This window comes from Serinus canaria, chromosome 10 (genome assembly GCF_022539315.1).
Source record: "Serinus canaria isolate serCan28SL12 chromosome 10, serCan2020, whole genome shotgun sequence".
Classification (NCBI taxonomy): Eukaryota; Metazoa; Chordata; class Aves; order Passeriformes; family Fringillidae; genus Serinus; species Serinus canaria.
Genome location: NC_066324.1, coordinates 10,263,211 through 10,276,019, shown reverse-complemented (window position 1 = coordinate 10,276,019; position 12,809 = coordinate 10,263,211). Strand labels below are relative to the sequence as shown.

At 41.1% G+C, this 12,809-nt stretch overlaps 2 protein-coding genes across 2 annotated transcripts in view; both read left to right on the top strand.

Moving 5' to 3' along the window:
* The window catches only part of TRPM7 (transient receptor potential cation channel subfamily M member 7), a 52,623-nt gene extending 47,783 nt beyond the window's left edge, over positions 1-4,840 (top strand). The window contains exons 35-40 of the mRNA XM_018913884.3: positions 513-796; positions 1,119-1,201; positions 1,525-1,730; positions 2,749-2,800; positions 2,892-2,998; positions 3,298-4,840. Of these exons, the coding sequence (XP_018769429.2) occupies positions 513-796; positions 1,119-1,201; positions 1,525-1,730; positions 2,749-2,800; positions 2,892-2,998; positions 3,298-3,428 (863 nt within the window). The 3' untranslated portion in view covers positions 3,429-4,840. The remainder of the gene's footprint in view (positions 1-512; positions 797-1,118; positions 1,202-1,524; positions 1,731-2,748; positions 2,801-2,891; positions 2,999-3,297) is intronic.
* Positions 4,841-4,959: 119 nt separating this feature from the next.
* USP50 (ubiquitin specific peptidase 50) lies at positions 4,960-12,791 on the top strand. Its single transcript, XM_050978556.1, has 7 exons — positions 4,960-8,236; positions 8,633-8,874; positions 9,136-9,212; positions 9,438-9,635; positions 10,100-10,242; positions 11,260-11,392; positions 11,966-12,791. The coding sequence occupies exons 1-7, from the start codon at positions 8,049-8,051 to the stop codon at positions 12,128-12,130; spliced, it is 1,146 nt and encodes a 381-aa protein (XP_050834513.1). The 5' UTR covers positions 4,960-8,048; the 3' UTR covers positions 12,131-12,791.
* Positions 12,792-12,809: the final 18 nt, after the last annotated feature.

Sequence of the window (12,809 nt, the reverse complement as noted above, 5' to 3'; positions counted from 1 at the left end):
CAAGGCAAAGTTCACAGTTTCTCACAGCAAGTGTGAAACTGAAGTCTTAATGAACTAAAAGAAGTCTGTCTTAGAATGCTCAGAAATATAAGTGAGTATGACACCTTTTCTAGGGCAACTCACTTGATTATGAAATGGAGATTTAATTATAGTTGTCCTCAGAAATGGAGTTACAGTGATGGTAGTATTGTACTAACAGTTCTATAACAAACTCTTCTGGAAGGATTCCTTTAAGTTGTCTTCACTTGTTTGAACATTAAACATTTATTCAGTGTTCTTAGTGCTGTTTGAACAGTGTCATTAATAGGTCTAAATAGGAGGACAAATTTTGCAGCTCTCTGAAAAAAGCTGCAGAGGGGTCATCCCACTGAGCAGTTTAAATTTTTTGTTAATTCAAGATGTTTGTACTGACTCAACACTGCAGCTTGTTGTAAGAAATGGTGTGTTTTCAGTGCTTTTAATTTCAAACTTGGAAAATTCAGCTCAGTGATGGCTTTTGTGCTGTGCTGCAGGTGAACCAGTCACTGTGTATCGCCTTGAAGAGAGTTCTCCCAGCATCCTGAACAACAGCATGTCCTCCTGGTCACAGCTGGGGCTCTGTGCTAAAATTGAATTTTTGAGTAAAGAGGAGATGGGAGGAGGTTTACGTCGAGCTCTCAAAGTTGTATGCACGTGGTCAGAATATGATATCCTGAAATCAGGACATCTTTATATCATCAAGTCTTTTCTTCCTGAAGTTGTGAATACTTGGTCAAGCATTTATAAGGAGGACACTGTGTTGCACTTGTGCTTGAGAGTAAGTTCTGTCTTTGTCAATTATTAAACATGGACAGGCATTATATGTTAAACAGGAATTATTTTCCCACCTGTAAACTAGTATATACTTATTAGAATAAGAAAAGTTAGTCTGGGGTTCTGTATGAGCAAAAGGGTTAAAAATTCTGCTCCAGGATGGCTTATTTAATAAAAGAGCTCCAATTCTTAAAATGCAGATATAATTTAAAAAGCAAGTAATCTGTTACTCTGCCTTGGGGGAATAGACACTGTTCCCACTGCCTGCTTGGCTCTGCTGTTCCTTGTTCTGTTAAGCAGCTAATGAGGTGTGGTTTGACTCACAGGAAATTCAGCAGCAGAGAGCAGCACAGAAGCTCACCTTTGCATTCAACCAGATGAAGCCCAAATCCATCCCATACTCTCCAAGGTGAGTGTATTTAAATTGCCATAGTATTGGATGCTTTTGGCTCCAGGCAATGCCTACAGGTTGTTAACAGATGCATCAAGTATATTAAGATACTGATATGTAGATGTGTCTTGGAATATTGCTGTGAAAGTGGCAAGCAGAATTGTCCTTGGCAGTATTTTCCACTGATATTTTCTGCACTGATTCTAATCTAGTGGGATAATCTAAATGACTTTGTGTAATAGTTTAAAAGTATTTAAATTGTTAGTAAATTAAATAAAAATCTAACAGTAATGATAGATCCCTATTTTGGAACAGTATTAATTAAGTGTACTTTTTACTAGGTTCTTGGAAGTTTTCCTGTTATATTGCCACTCTGCTGGCCAGTGGTTTGCAGTTGAAGAGTGCATGACTGGAGAGTTTAGAAAATACAATAACAATAATGGGGATGAAATAATCCCAACTAACATGCTGGAGGAGGTTATGCTGGCTTTCAGCCACTGGACATATGAGTATACAAGAGGAGAACTGTTGGTATTAGATCTGCAAGGTAATGCCCTGACTTTGAAACTTGGATTGAGGCCAAGGTCTGTGTGGGTTTTTTATTTGATAGCATTTTGTTAAGAATTTGTATGTTTGTAATAAACAACAAGCATTATTTAGTGCTTCTTCTTCTAGTTAGTTAGGATCTCTGATTTTCTTATTTAATCATGTTATGATAAAGATTGGGAAGTACCTCTAAGATCATTGAGTCCAACTCTTACCCAGCACTACCAAATCCAGCACACTTCATGTGCCCAGAGGCCACCCCAAACAGCTTTGAAATCTCTGCAGGGGTGGTGACTGCACCACTTCCCTGGGCAGCTGTTCCAGTGCTTGGCAACCTTTTCAGTGAATATATTTTACCTCATGCCCATCCTAAACTTCCCCTAGTGCAACTTCAGGCCATTTTCTTGTCTTGCTGCTGGGGACTGACCCCCACCTGGCTACAGTGTCCTTTCAGGTAGTTCTAGAGAGTGATGAGGTCTCCCCTGAGCCTCCTCTTCCCCAGGATAAACACCCCCAGCTCCCCCAGCTGCACCTTGCAGGACCTGTGCTCCAGACCCTTCACCAGCTTTTTAGTCCTAATATAGTATTAAATCTTGCAGCAACACAGAAACTATAAATATATACATTTTTCCTAATGAAATGTGCCATAAAAAATGCTGTCTTTTGGCACATTTGTGTAGTGCCAATGTGGTAAGCTGATTTTATCCTGAACTCTGTGCCAGATATTCTGGCAGTGAGAACTGTATAGGAGATTTTTCTCATGGGTGAAAACTCAAGCTAGGAAATGCAAAAAATAGATGGAAGAAATCTGAGAAGTACAAAGTGCTTGCTGAGGAGAACCTTTCTAAGGGTAGAGAATCATGTATAGTTTAGTTTGTGTTTATTGTGGGGTTTTTCTGTTTTTATTCTTGGACAAGCTGAGAAGTCATAGCTAAGGATTCCAAAGCTTTTTAATATTAAGATATTTATGTAATCAGAAGTGTATCAGATTTAACTTTTTCTTCATGTGCTGTCTGAAGGTGTTGGTGAAAATTTGACAGATCCCTCTGTGATAAAAGCTGGGGAAAAAAGGTAAGGGTTAAGAAAGACTTCAAGTATTACATAAAATTTTCCCTGGAAGAGAACACGTGCAAGGGATGTTTATGTGCACTTTGTCTCCAAGGTCATACGATATGGTGTTCGGGCCGGCCAATCTGGGAGAGGATGCAATCAAAAACTTCAGAGCAAAGCACCACTGCAATTCCTGCTGCAGGAAACTGAAACTTCCTGGTAAGAGCTGTAGGACCCTCCTTCTGAGACACTGATGTTGTGAGATGTTGTATGATCCATGATGAAATAGTCAAGGCATGCTGTGAAAGTGGAACAAGTAATAAATAGCAATTGTGTAATTTGAATTTAGGCTTCTGATTGCAACTATGATAAAAACATCCCTTTTTTGACAGTGCTTATCCTGGAATTCCTCTTCATAAGTGCATTTGCATATCCAATTCTTTACTAGACGTTTATGCCTCATTGATTCTACTAGCTCAAGAAATAGTAATTGTTATGACTTTGTTCTGTTTGTACAGATCTGAAGAGGAATGACTACACACCTGACAAGATCATATTTCCTCAGGATGATGCCCCTGAATTGACAATTCAGCCTGGAAGCTGCACCAAAGATTCTGATCCGGCCAATTCCATTCGTCTGATGCTCTGATGATGTGACCAACTCAGTGGCTTCGTTCAAACTTTGTGGAACCTCACCAAGTTGTCACTTACCTTTCCCTCACTACAATGAAAAGAAAGACTTGTCAATACAAGGATTACTGTCTTATAAATGGAATTTTGGCTGGTCCATAATCTAAGGATTTTACGACTTGTGATAACCATCTACAGAGCAGCGTGGCAGCTGATCATTCTAAAGGTGGAATAATGACAAGTATTTAAGATGTGTTTTTAAAGGGGCTTTTTAAGCAGAAAGTTTTATTTTTAATTTTATTTTGGTTTTGTGGAGGATTTTCTTCCTGTAGTCCTGTGGTGGGAAATATGCCTTCCACCAAAAGGATTTTGGTAGTTGATGTTTTAAGGTAAAGCATTTGTCTTTTTGGCATTTGTCTTACTGTCAATGAGCAAAACCAGGAGAAAGCACCTACCTCTGTAATGCCAGAGTATTCTCAGAGTGTTTTCGGTAGTGTTCCACTAATATTTTCTCACCAGGTGTCTTTTAATCTGGCCTTTTGAAGAGGACAGAGCCAAATGAGGTGTACATAGGATGCCAATAGACTGAAGTTGAAGGTAGGAACTTGATCTGTTCCAAAAGAGAGAAGAGAGTCTCCTGAATCAGGATTCTTTCAGCTTCATGACTGTAAAACTGGGCTTGGTTGCTTTTGTTTTGTGAAATAGAGCCTGAATTGTGCATAATGAAATTTCTTGTTTTACACATTTCAATTTTATCAAGTCACTGTCAAATAGTAACAAAGCCATGATAGACTGGTATAATCATATTTAATAGAAGAATTAGTTTGTGCTGGTCCAAATAAGTTGCCTTGTAAGAACACAAGTTGGAAGTGCTTTCCCTTGTACGTACGTAGTGACTGCTTCAGAAGTTCTGCCTTCCAAAGATCTCCTAAAACCAGTGTATCGAAACCGAATGTACACATAACTTGTAAATGTATTTAAAATTGTGTAGAGAACATCTTTAATGTTATGTTATTTGTGGTACTTACTTAAGAGAGACTAGGGTTGGATTAGCATCGTGTAAAGTACGGGAGATTGCAATGCACCTTCATGCCAATAAAATGTAATTTAACTGTCCCAAATATTGTTGAGCATTCAGCAAGAAAAGAACCTGTTGTCCAACTGAAGTTTCATGCTGCGATTTTTTTTGTTTTGTTACATAGGTACTAATTTGTAATTTTTAATTAAAAGGGCAGTATATAGCTCTATAAATTTTTTATTCAGTAGTGTATCTTATAGATACAGACCTAAGGCACGAACACAATAGTTGTTTAAATGGTGTTTTATGTTTGATGGGGAAAGGTAAAATGTTATAAGGATATAATACTGTATACATTTTGTATATCATTAAATCTTTAAAGAATCTAAAATAAATTTATTCTTGTTTACAGACTTCTGCTCTCCGTCTCAGTCTGAAGGGTTATTTTGGTGAATTTAAGTAACTCTTTATGCAGAAAAGTAGAATTTGCCATGCTGGATCAAAGTAGCTGTTAGCCTTTGAGGTATCACAACTTTGGCCAACACCAGAAACTAGGGAGGTAAAAAAGTGAAAACTGTCATGCCAAACACATGTGAGGGGATTAATGAGTAAATGAGTCAAAAATAGCTCTTCACAATGTTTAATTAGGAGCTGCTTCTTCTGACTGCATCACCTCCTGTTGCTGGGAGGGAATGGGCAGATATTCCAACTGTATTGGCACCTTTCTAAAGTAACAGCAGCACTGAGTCTGTAAGCGTGACTGGCTCTGCAAATTGAGAGAGATTTCTAGAGGAGTCTCTGGTGTTTTGAAAATGTGTGACCAAATTTCAGTGTATGGAAGAAGAAAAACATTTTGAGAAAATTGTAAGTAAAAGCTGGGAAACTTAGTCTCTTGACAAATACTTAACTACGCACAGTTATTTTTTAGCTGTGTTACTGCTCTTCAGTAGTTCTGCTTGTGACTCATTTCTTAGCAAAACAAACAGATGTGACCACCTTGTGATGGGTGTGAGAGATCAAGGGGAGTGCTCCTTCTGCTCAGTCTTGCAGTGACTCAGGCCTGAAGCTTTTTCAAGACCAAAAGGGACAAATGTGGTTGGGAAATGCCTGTAAGATTTGGAGTGGTTACCACTGTTCATATTTCTGTACATCTGCCTGGCATGAGCAGTAGCTTACTCTGTGTGAATTCCAGCTTGAATTACATGAAAAGTGTATGTCTAAACTGAGGGGGGAGAAATGTGTAACTTTCAGAAGTGATCTGCCTCATACTTGCAGGGAAAAAACCCATAAATGTCAAGTGCCCTTTAGGGAAGGAATTGGAAAAGTGTGGTGGCAAAGGACAAAAACAAATTGGTTTGAAAAAGAAGCCTGACTCTGTTTGGACAGCGCCACATCCTGCTGATGTTGGGCAGTAGGAACAGGAAAACTATTCCACGGAATTCAATTTGTTTGAGATCATTGTCACTCCTCTGCTGAAACCTCATCAGTCTTGAAATGCTCTATAAATAGGGAAGAGTTGTGATCCTTTAGCTTTTAAATTTCCTTTGCATTACCAAAAAGGAGGAAAGTGATGGAACTGGAACTACTGATAACTATTTAAGAACTACACTATTGGCATATCTTCTTGGAACCTAGCTTTTAAATAGAGGGATATAATTCAAACCCTAATTATTTTTCAGTCTAAATCTGAAATGCTTGAGTGAATTTCCAACTAGGAGGGTATTTAAAAGGGTATTTAAATATATATATATATAGGGAAATTAATAAGCTAGTAATTTAGACTTTGGTGGATTAATTAAAAGCCATTGTTAACTGCTTTCTTGCAGTATTTAGGTGGTGAAACATTTCAGAGAAAACCAATCCTAAATGCACTGTGGCAAAATATATACAACCAGCTCCGGGGGAACTGTTTTTTTAGCTGCTGCTCAGCAGCCTTGTGATTTAGAAAAGGAGGGGTTTGGTTTTTAAGCCTGACAGTGATTTCCTACACGTTACATCTTTGTGGTTGCATCTCACTTAATGCCATAACTTTTAACACTGCAGAAATTTGGAGAAGGAAAAAGACTACAGCTGGAGACTTAGTAATAACAGTTCATATTAAGTGTTCCTAAAAGACCAGTTGGGAAAAAATAGGACTTTTTAATATGTAACAAGGCCTCTGAAAGAGTTCTGATGGTTTAATATTTCTTTTCTCGATTAACACTTTTCCTTGCAAGAATCCACCTTGTGGTGAGAGGAATGGGACGTTAATTCTCAGCCCCAAAGCTTGCAGTTGGTAGCACCAATGTGGATTTGTGTATCGTGCTACATTAAAATAGTAAGTCAAAGTCTTGATTCAGATTCCACAAAAAGTGGGAATAAACATATCCAGTTCCATTTACAAAACTAAACCAGATTTTTGAGGGGTCATTAGCAGTGACAACTGTCCCAAGAGATCTGGAGACATCCTTTCCTTATGATTAGGAGGTTTTTTACATCAATTCCTGGGCCTCTTCTGTGGGTACTTGTTACTTCCCAAGTTCCCTGTTAAATAGGGAAAAACTGCTCTTCAGTGGCATATGGAATTTAGAGATGAACTGCATTAACATAGCTAATTAAAAGCCATCTGCCATACCTTTTTTTCTTCCCTCGGGAAAATCTTCAGAACACCAAGAAACTAATTCAGTGTGATGTTTTGAGGTAGCTCCATCCCTTTATGGTCAACACCCTTGGTCATCACTGCCCTTCCAGCAGAGCATGGCAATAATAAATCCTAATCCAAGTGAGCAAACATGGATCAAGGTGTGCTGGCCAAAGCTCCCTGCTCAGTGGAATGGGTGGGTGCCCCTCTATTCCCAAGTTTTTTGTTCTGGCTGGCACATGGAAGGAGATGGAGGCAGGTCTGGCCAGGTGTGTTCCCTGGCCAGTGTTACCAGGTGACATCACAAGGGGCTGGGGCAGGAGAGGCTGGGGTGACAGGATGGAACACGGGACTGAACACACGGGGCACTGCTCATCTTTGCTCTACAGAGATTGCTGCGGTTTTAGAGTTCTCTGCCCTGCCTCAGAATAGAACATCAGCCTCTAAAACAGAACAGCAACATTGGTGAGCAGATGTGGGTGGTCTAGAGTCTGTATTCAGCATCTCGACTGATTGGGGATGGGGACACTCTGGTCCAGGACAGACTTATGCAGCCAGAAAACAAACATACTAAAATTCTCCTAACATGAATTAAGTAACATTTTATAGCAAAAATCTGAAGAACCACCTGCTTCTAGTAGCATCTGGACTGCAAGCTATGGTTTTAGAAAATAGGTGAGTACTGTAACCAAGGAAGTGATGTATAATGTAATAGGCACTCTTAAGCGTTTTGCCCTAAAGATGGCTATTCACAAGTGGTTTTTGAGTAATTGTGTATGGAGTAAAAGACTGAATGGAATTTTAGGAATAACTCTTAACTCCTCAGGTGTTTAAATAACACCTCATACTGATGTATCTTACCATATTAGAGAGAGTGGGTAAGATGAAGAGTCTTCACCACTATAGTCCTGGTGAAAATAAATGTGAATGTAATTTTTAAAGAAGAAACGGTAGATTTTAGATTTCCACTGTTGTGGAATTTTCTCATAGTAGGTGGAAGGATGGCATGGAAATGGAAGTATTCCCCCAAGGACCAGCTGGAGGATATGAGCAGCCTGCACCCAGGGCTCACAGGGCTGCAGAACCTGGAGAACACGTGCTACATGAATGCAGTGCTGCAGTGCCTCTGCAGCCTGACCCCGTTCGTGCAGTATTTCCTCTCGGGGAAGTGGAACGCAGCCCTGCACGAGTGAGTTGCTTTGTTCTCAGTACTGAGAGCTTTCTGCTTGGCACTATTTTCCTGCCAAAGGATATGTGTTGCCATGAGAATGTCCAAGGCACCTGCCAGCTTACCCCAGGCAGTTCCAGTCAGATTGGCCACCAGCTGGTTTCTTTCTCCTTGGAGAGCCCAGCTTATTTCCTTGCTGGTCCTTCAGCATGATACTTTTCTTCCCATATTGATGGTAATACCTGTTACTGTTGTCTTGATGATAATTCCTACCACATCTGCAGCGTCCCTCAAGCCAAGTGAGAGCTGCCAAAGCTGTACTGTACCAGCATCTGTTTTCTGAGTTTCTGTATTGTGCTCCCATTTGAAGGCACTCTTTTTTCATACATCACCTGAAACTCTCCCCTTTTTTCTAAGGGAGATTGGAGAGTCTGCGATTGCCTTTGGCTGTTTGGTGTCTGACATGTGGCTTGGAGAGTTTGACTTTGTTTCCCCTGAGGCTTTTCATTCTGTCTTTGGGAAGCGGTACCCAGCTTTTAGCAGGAGGACTCAGCATGATGCACAGGAGTTCCTCATCTGTGTGCTGGATGACCTCCATGAGGCTTTCAAGCAGGTGAGAGCCCAGCTGTGGTGTTTTGGGAACTACAGCTGTTTCCTCTGCATATCATGACTTAGGAAATTACTACATGAAATGCTATCATCCTTTTCTGAACTCTCTGATGGGGCCACATAACTTTTCTACCTTTATTTCAGACCCATGTACACACAATTATTAATTTGCTTTGTGTCTAATGCTCCATCAAACTGCAGCCCCATCTAAATGACAATGCTGGTGTAGCTTCACTGTCCTAACCTCTCCCTCTCCTTTCTCCTTCCACAGTTAATGCTCTTCCACTTTCTCATCTGCCTGAAAACTTCAGGTCTGCCATGCCCCCATGTCTTTCTCCCCTCCAGAGCCACTGATAAAGAGCTTTTCAAGCAATTAACGCTATCAAATGTCTGAATTGTTGTATTTCTGTTACACTTCTCTCAGAAAATGAATCAATCTCACTGTACATGTATGAACCATCAAGTAAAGTAACAGCATTTCAGAGCCATGTTCTGTGGCAAGACTAACAACTGATCAACCCAGGGAGTGGGCAACACCTATTAAAACCCAGTGAAGGCACTTCTCAAAACAACTGCTTATCTACATTTTTTCAATTTTTTTCCTTCTGTATAGCCAAGCCAAGAAAGACAGAGCTCTGCTGCAGGAGCAAGCACAAGGAGTAGCAGTGGCACATCTATTATAACACACTTATTTGAGGGACAGCTCAGTTATGCCATCAGGTGTCTGACATGCAGAGCCCTCAGTGACAGACCCGAGAGCTTCACCATCCTCTCCCTGCCCATCCCTTCCACCAGAATGTGCTCTCTGCAGGTACAACAGCCAGCACCTTCCTGCTGGTTTCTGCTTCATGTGGGAGTAGAGGCTTAGACTAATAGGTTATATTGGAAAAATGCAGGGGTTTAGTTACTTTGTTCTCCTGGGCACTAATGGATAGTCTTGGATCTGGTCCCTGGAGAAGTGGGGTGTCTTTACTGGTCTCCGAACCATGGAGGCCGGTAAGGTTACAGGAGCAATGCTCAAAAGTTGCCAGGGGATGAAAGATAGATAATTCAACAGCAGCTGTGAAGGTTTCTTCCAGTCATCCAAGTATTTCCCACCTTGGTGGGGAGAACGGAAGCCAATGTTGGCTGCTTTGTCTTGTGTATTTGTAAGGTCAGCCTTGCTGCATTACACTTCAGTTAAGAGGAGCAAATTCATCTCATATGTTGCTTAGCACCTTCGTGGGTGGAGGGAGATCTGTTCAATCAAGTGATGTTTTTTTTTTTCTTTGACAGGACTGCCTGGAATGCTTTTTTCAGCCAGACACACTGACTCGGAACAACCAAATCCACTGCTACTGGTGTGGAAGCAACCGAGATGCCACAGTAAAGGCCTCTATAACCAAGGCACCACAGATCATCATCTTTCATCTAAAGAGGTATAGTCTAAGTGGGGTAGGGCACAGCCAGCTCCTGGGTAATGGGAGTCATGAAGGACAGTCACTTGTGTTTGCCTGAAAGGAAACAAATCTCTGCAAAAAAGTGGGTTTAGCACTTTAGATACCTGAAAGCTAAAAGGGCATTTACAGAAATACAGCTGTCAAACATGCAAGCTGCATTCCTGAATTTCATGTACGGTGCTCTGCAGGCCACCAAATTTCTCCCTGTACTTGGGATCTGCTCTCCAGAGGGAAGAAAACTCCACTAAGCAGTGACTGACTACAGCCTAGTGCAGTGGCTCATCCAGTCCCTGTATGATCCCTGTGAATCAGTTCCTGTGGCAACTCAGAGCCTGTGGCTTGGGTTCCAAAAGCAGGACTAACAGTGTTTTGCTTGCTGCTGCTGCAGTTGAGACACTCTGGTTTTGTTTATCCCTTTACTAAATCAGGCCTAAACAGAGTGGTGCATCAGCAAGGAAGCACCTGTGCTAACAGATTTCACTAGCCACACATAACCAGATGCTGAATTTATTCTAAAGAATTTTTTTTCTTAACAACTTTCCATCTGGGATCATTTGACTTCCTAGAACTATGTTATTTGAAGCTCTTATTGAATTTTCCATTCAGCATCTGCTTTTCTCAACATTCTCAAAGGACATGTCCCCAGCTGCAGCTCTGGCCACACTGTAAATGTTTAAAAGTGCAGTGATATACTCAAAGTTACAGAGGGAGGAGGGATGAAGTCTGGCATGAGAGAAGAGTTGACGCTGGCACTGCAGTCCAGTCCAAAATGTTTAGGACACAGAGAGAGTGATGGAAAGATATGACTTCAGGCTTTGACTAAGGATCGGCAAGCAAGAGCTTTGCTTTTCTTGCTGGATATGTCATGTGGGTTTAGTGCAAATGCTGGGTAGTCAGTTGTTGGTTTTCCCTCCTCTTAGGAGAGTCAGTTAAGCAATGACGACAACACAAACAGAAGCTGAGGGTCATTTAAAATAATTCAAAAATTCATTTCAGGTTTGCCTGGCAGGACAAGCACAGAAGGAAACTCTCAACCACTGTCTGCTATCCATTCAGCGATCTGGATCTCTCTCCCTACATCTCCCCATCATGTCACAACAATACAGAATACAGCTTGTGTGCTGTAGTGGTAAGCTTTGCCCTTCCTGCTTTTATTGGGAATGCCCTGGCTCATGGAGCAGATGAAGCCTGTGTTGGTTTTGGACTTCCTGTATAATGATTTATAATTTAATGTATGTTTTGTTGTACGCTTTTTTCTACCAGCCATGGACATAATCCAGTAACAGTACGTAACTGAAGGACAGAGACATTATTTCTCCTTCCCCAACATCCCAATTTTAAAAGAATGCACTCCTGGCACATAATGCCTCTTCAGAGTAAACCTGCAAGCTGATCCAGCATGAATCCTGTTTTAAATAAGGACATGGCTCATAACAATGGGGTCCTCTTATAGTGACCTGTATCAGGGCTAATAGTTGGGTTGCAAATGTAATTGCAAAATAAATAAGCATGATCATCATCCATTTACTCTGTTTGAAAGAATTTATTTGAATTAACATTCCCTGCCCTAGGCCAAAAGGGGCTAGAACCCTCTGTGCCATCTTTTCCAAGTGCATACATAAAACAATTGCCAGTTCCTAGCTTTGCCTGTAAGGAGACAGAACAGGAGTCTGGTTTTAACAGACTGTGTTGTTTGTTACAGAACCATGCTGGAGATCTGGATTATGGCCACTACACGGCCTTCTGCAAGCACTCAATCACCAAACACTGGTACAGCTTTGATGATGCCCAGGTCACCAAGATCCCAGACTCTGCAGTGCAGGCTGACACAGCTTACATCCTCTTCTACACCTCCCAAGGCTTCTGACACCCTGTTAGTCTTGAAAAGGAACACTGGGTAGGGCAGCACCTAGAATTCACCAGCAGCAGTAGCCAACTCCTATTTCATCAATAAACTAGAGCATGTGCACCAGTGATCAGCTGTTGTGGTCTTTCAGGAAGTGATTCCTAGAAAGGACAATTGCAGCCCTAAGCTATGAAGAAATGTGCATCTGCTCCATGTGCACAAGGGCCAGGGTTGTTTTCCATGACAACCTTCTTGCACCCTTCAAAACAACACAGATGTTGAGCACACAGATGCACTTACCTGGAACTTCTTGTTTTTCTGCTGGTTAAGTATAGTAGGTTGTTCTAAGCTGCCTTTCAGGAACTAACAGAAGGATACCAAAGTGAAAGCACACAACCAGACCAGAGTGTGCTACAGAAGAGAGGATGGAGTGACCATTAATATAGAAGAAAAAGGCATTGCTCTACTGATGTCATTTTTGTTTCTCCAGCACTTGAAATTTGTTTGCAGCTTGCAAGCTTCTGGAAAACAATCAATATTGGTCTTAATTCCATCAGCAAGACAGACACAGACAGGTAAAAGCTCAGAATGTTAAGACTTTTGAATGCCAGCCTTATCAGAAAAGGAAAACTAACCCTAATCCAGAGCAGAGAAATACGTAAGATGCAACTAAAAGAAGTCTTTAAACTAATCAGCTCTA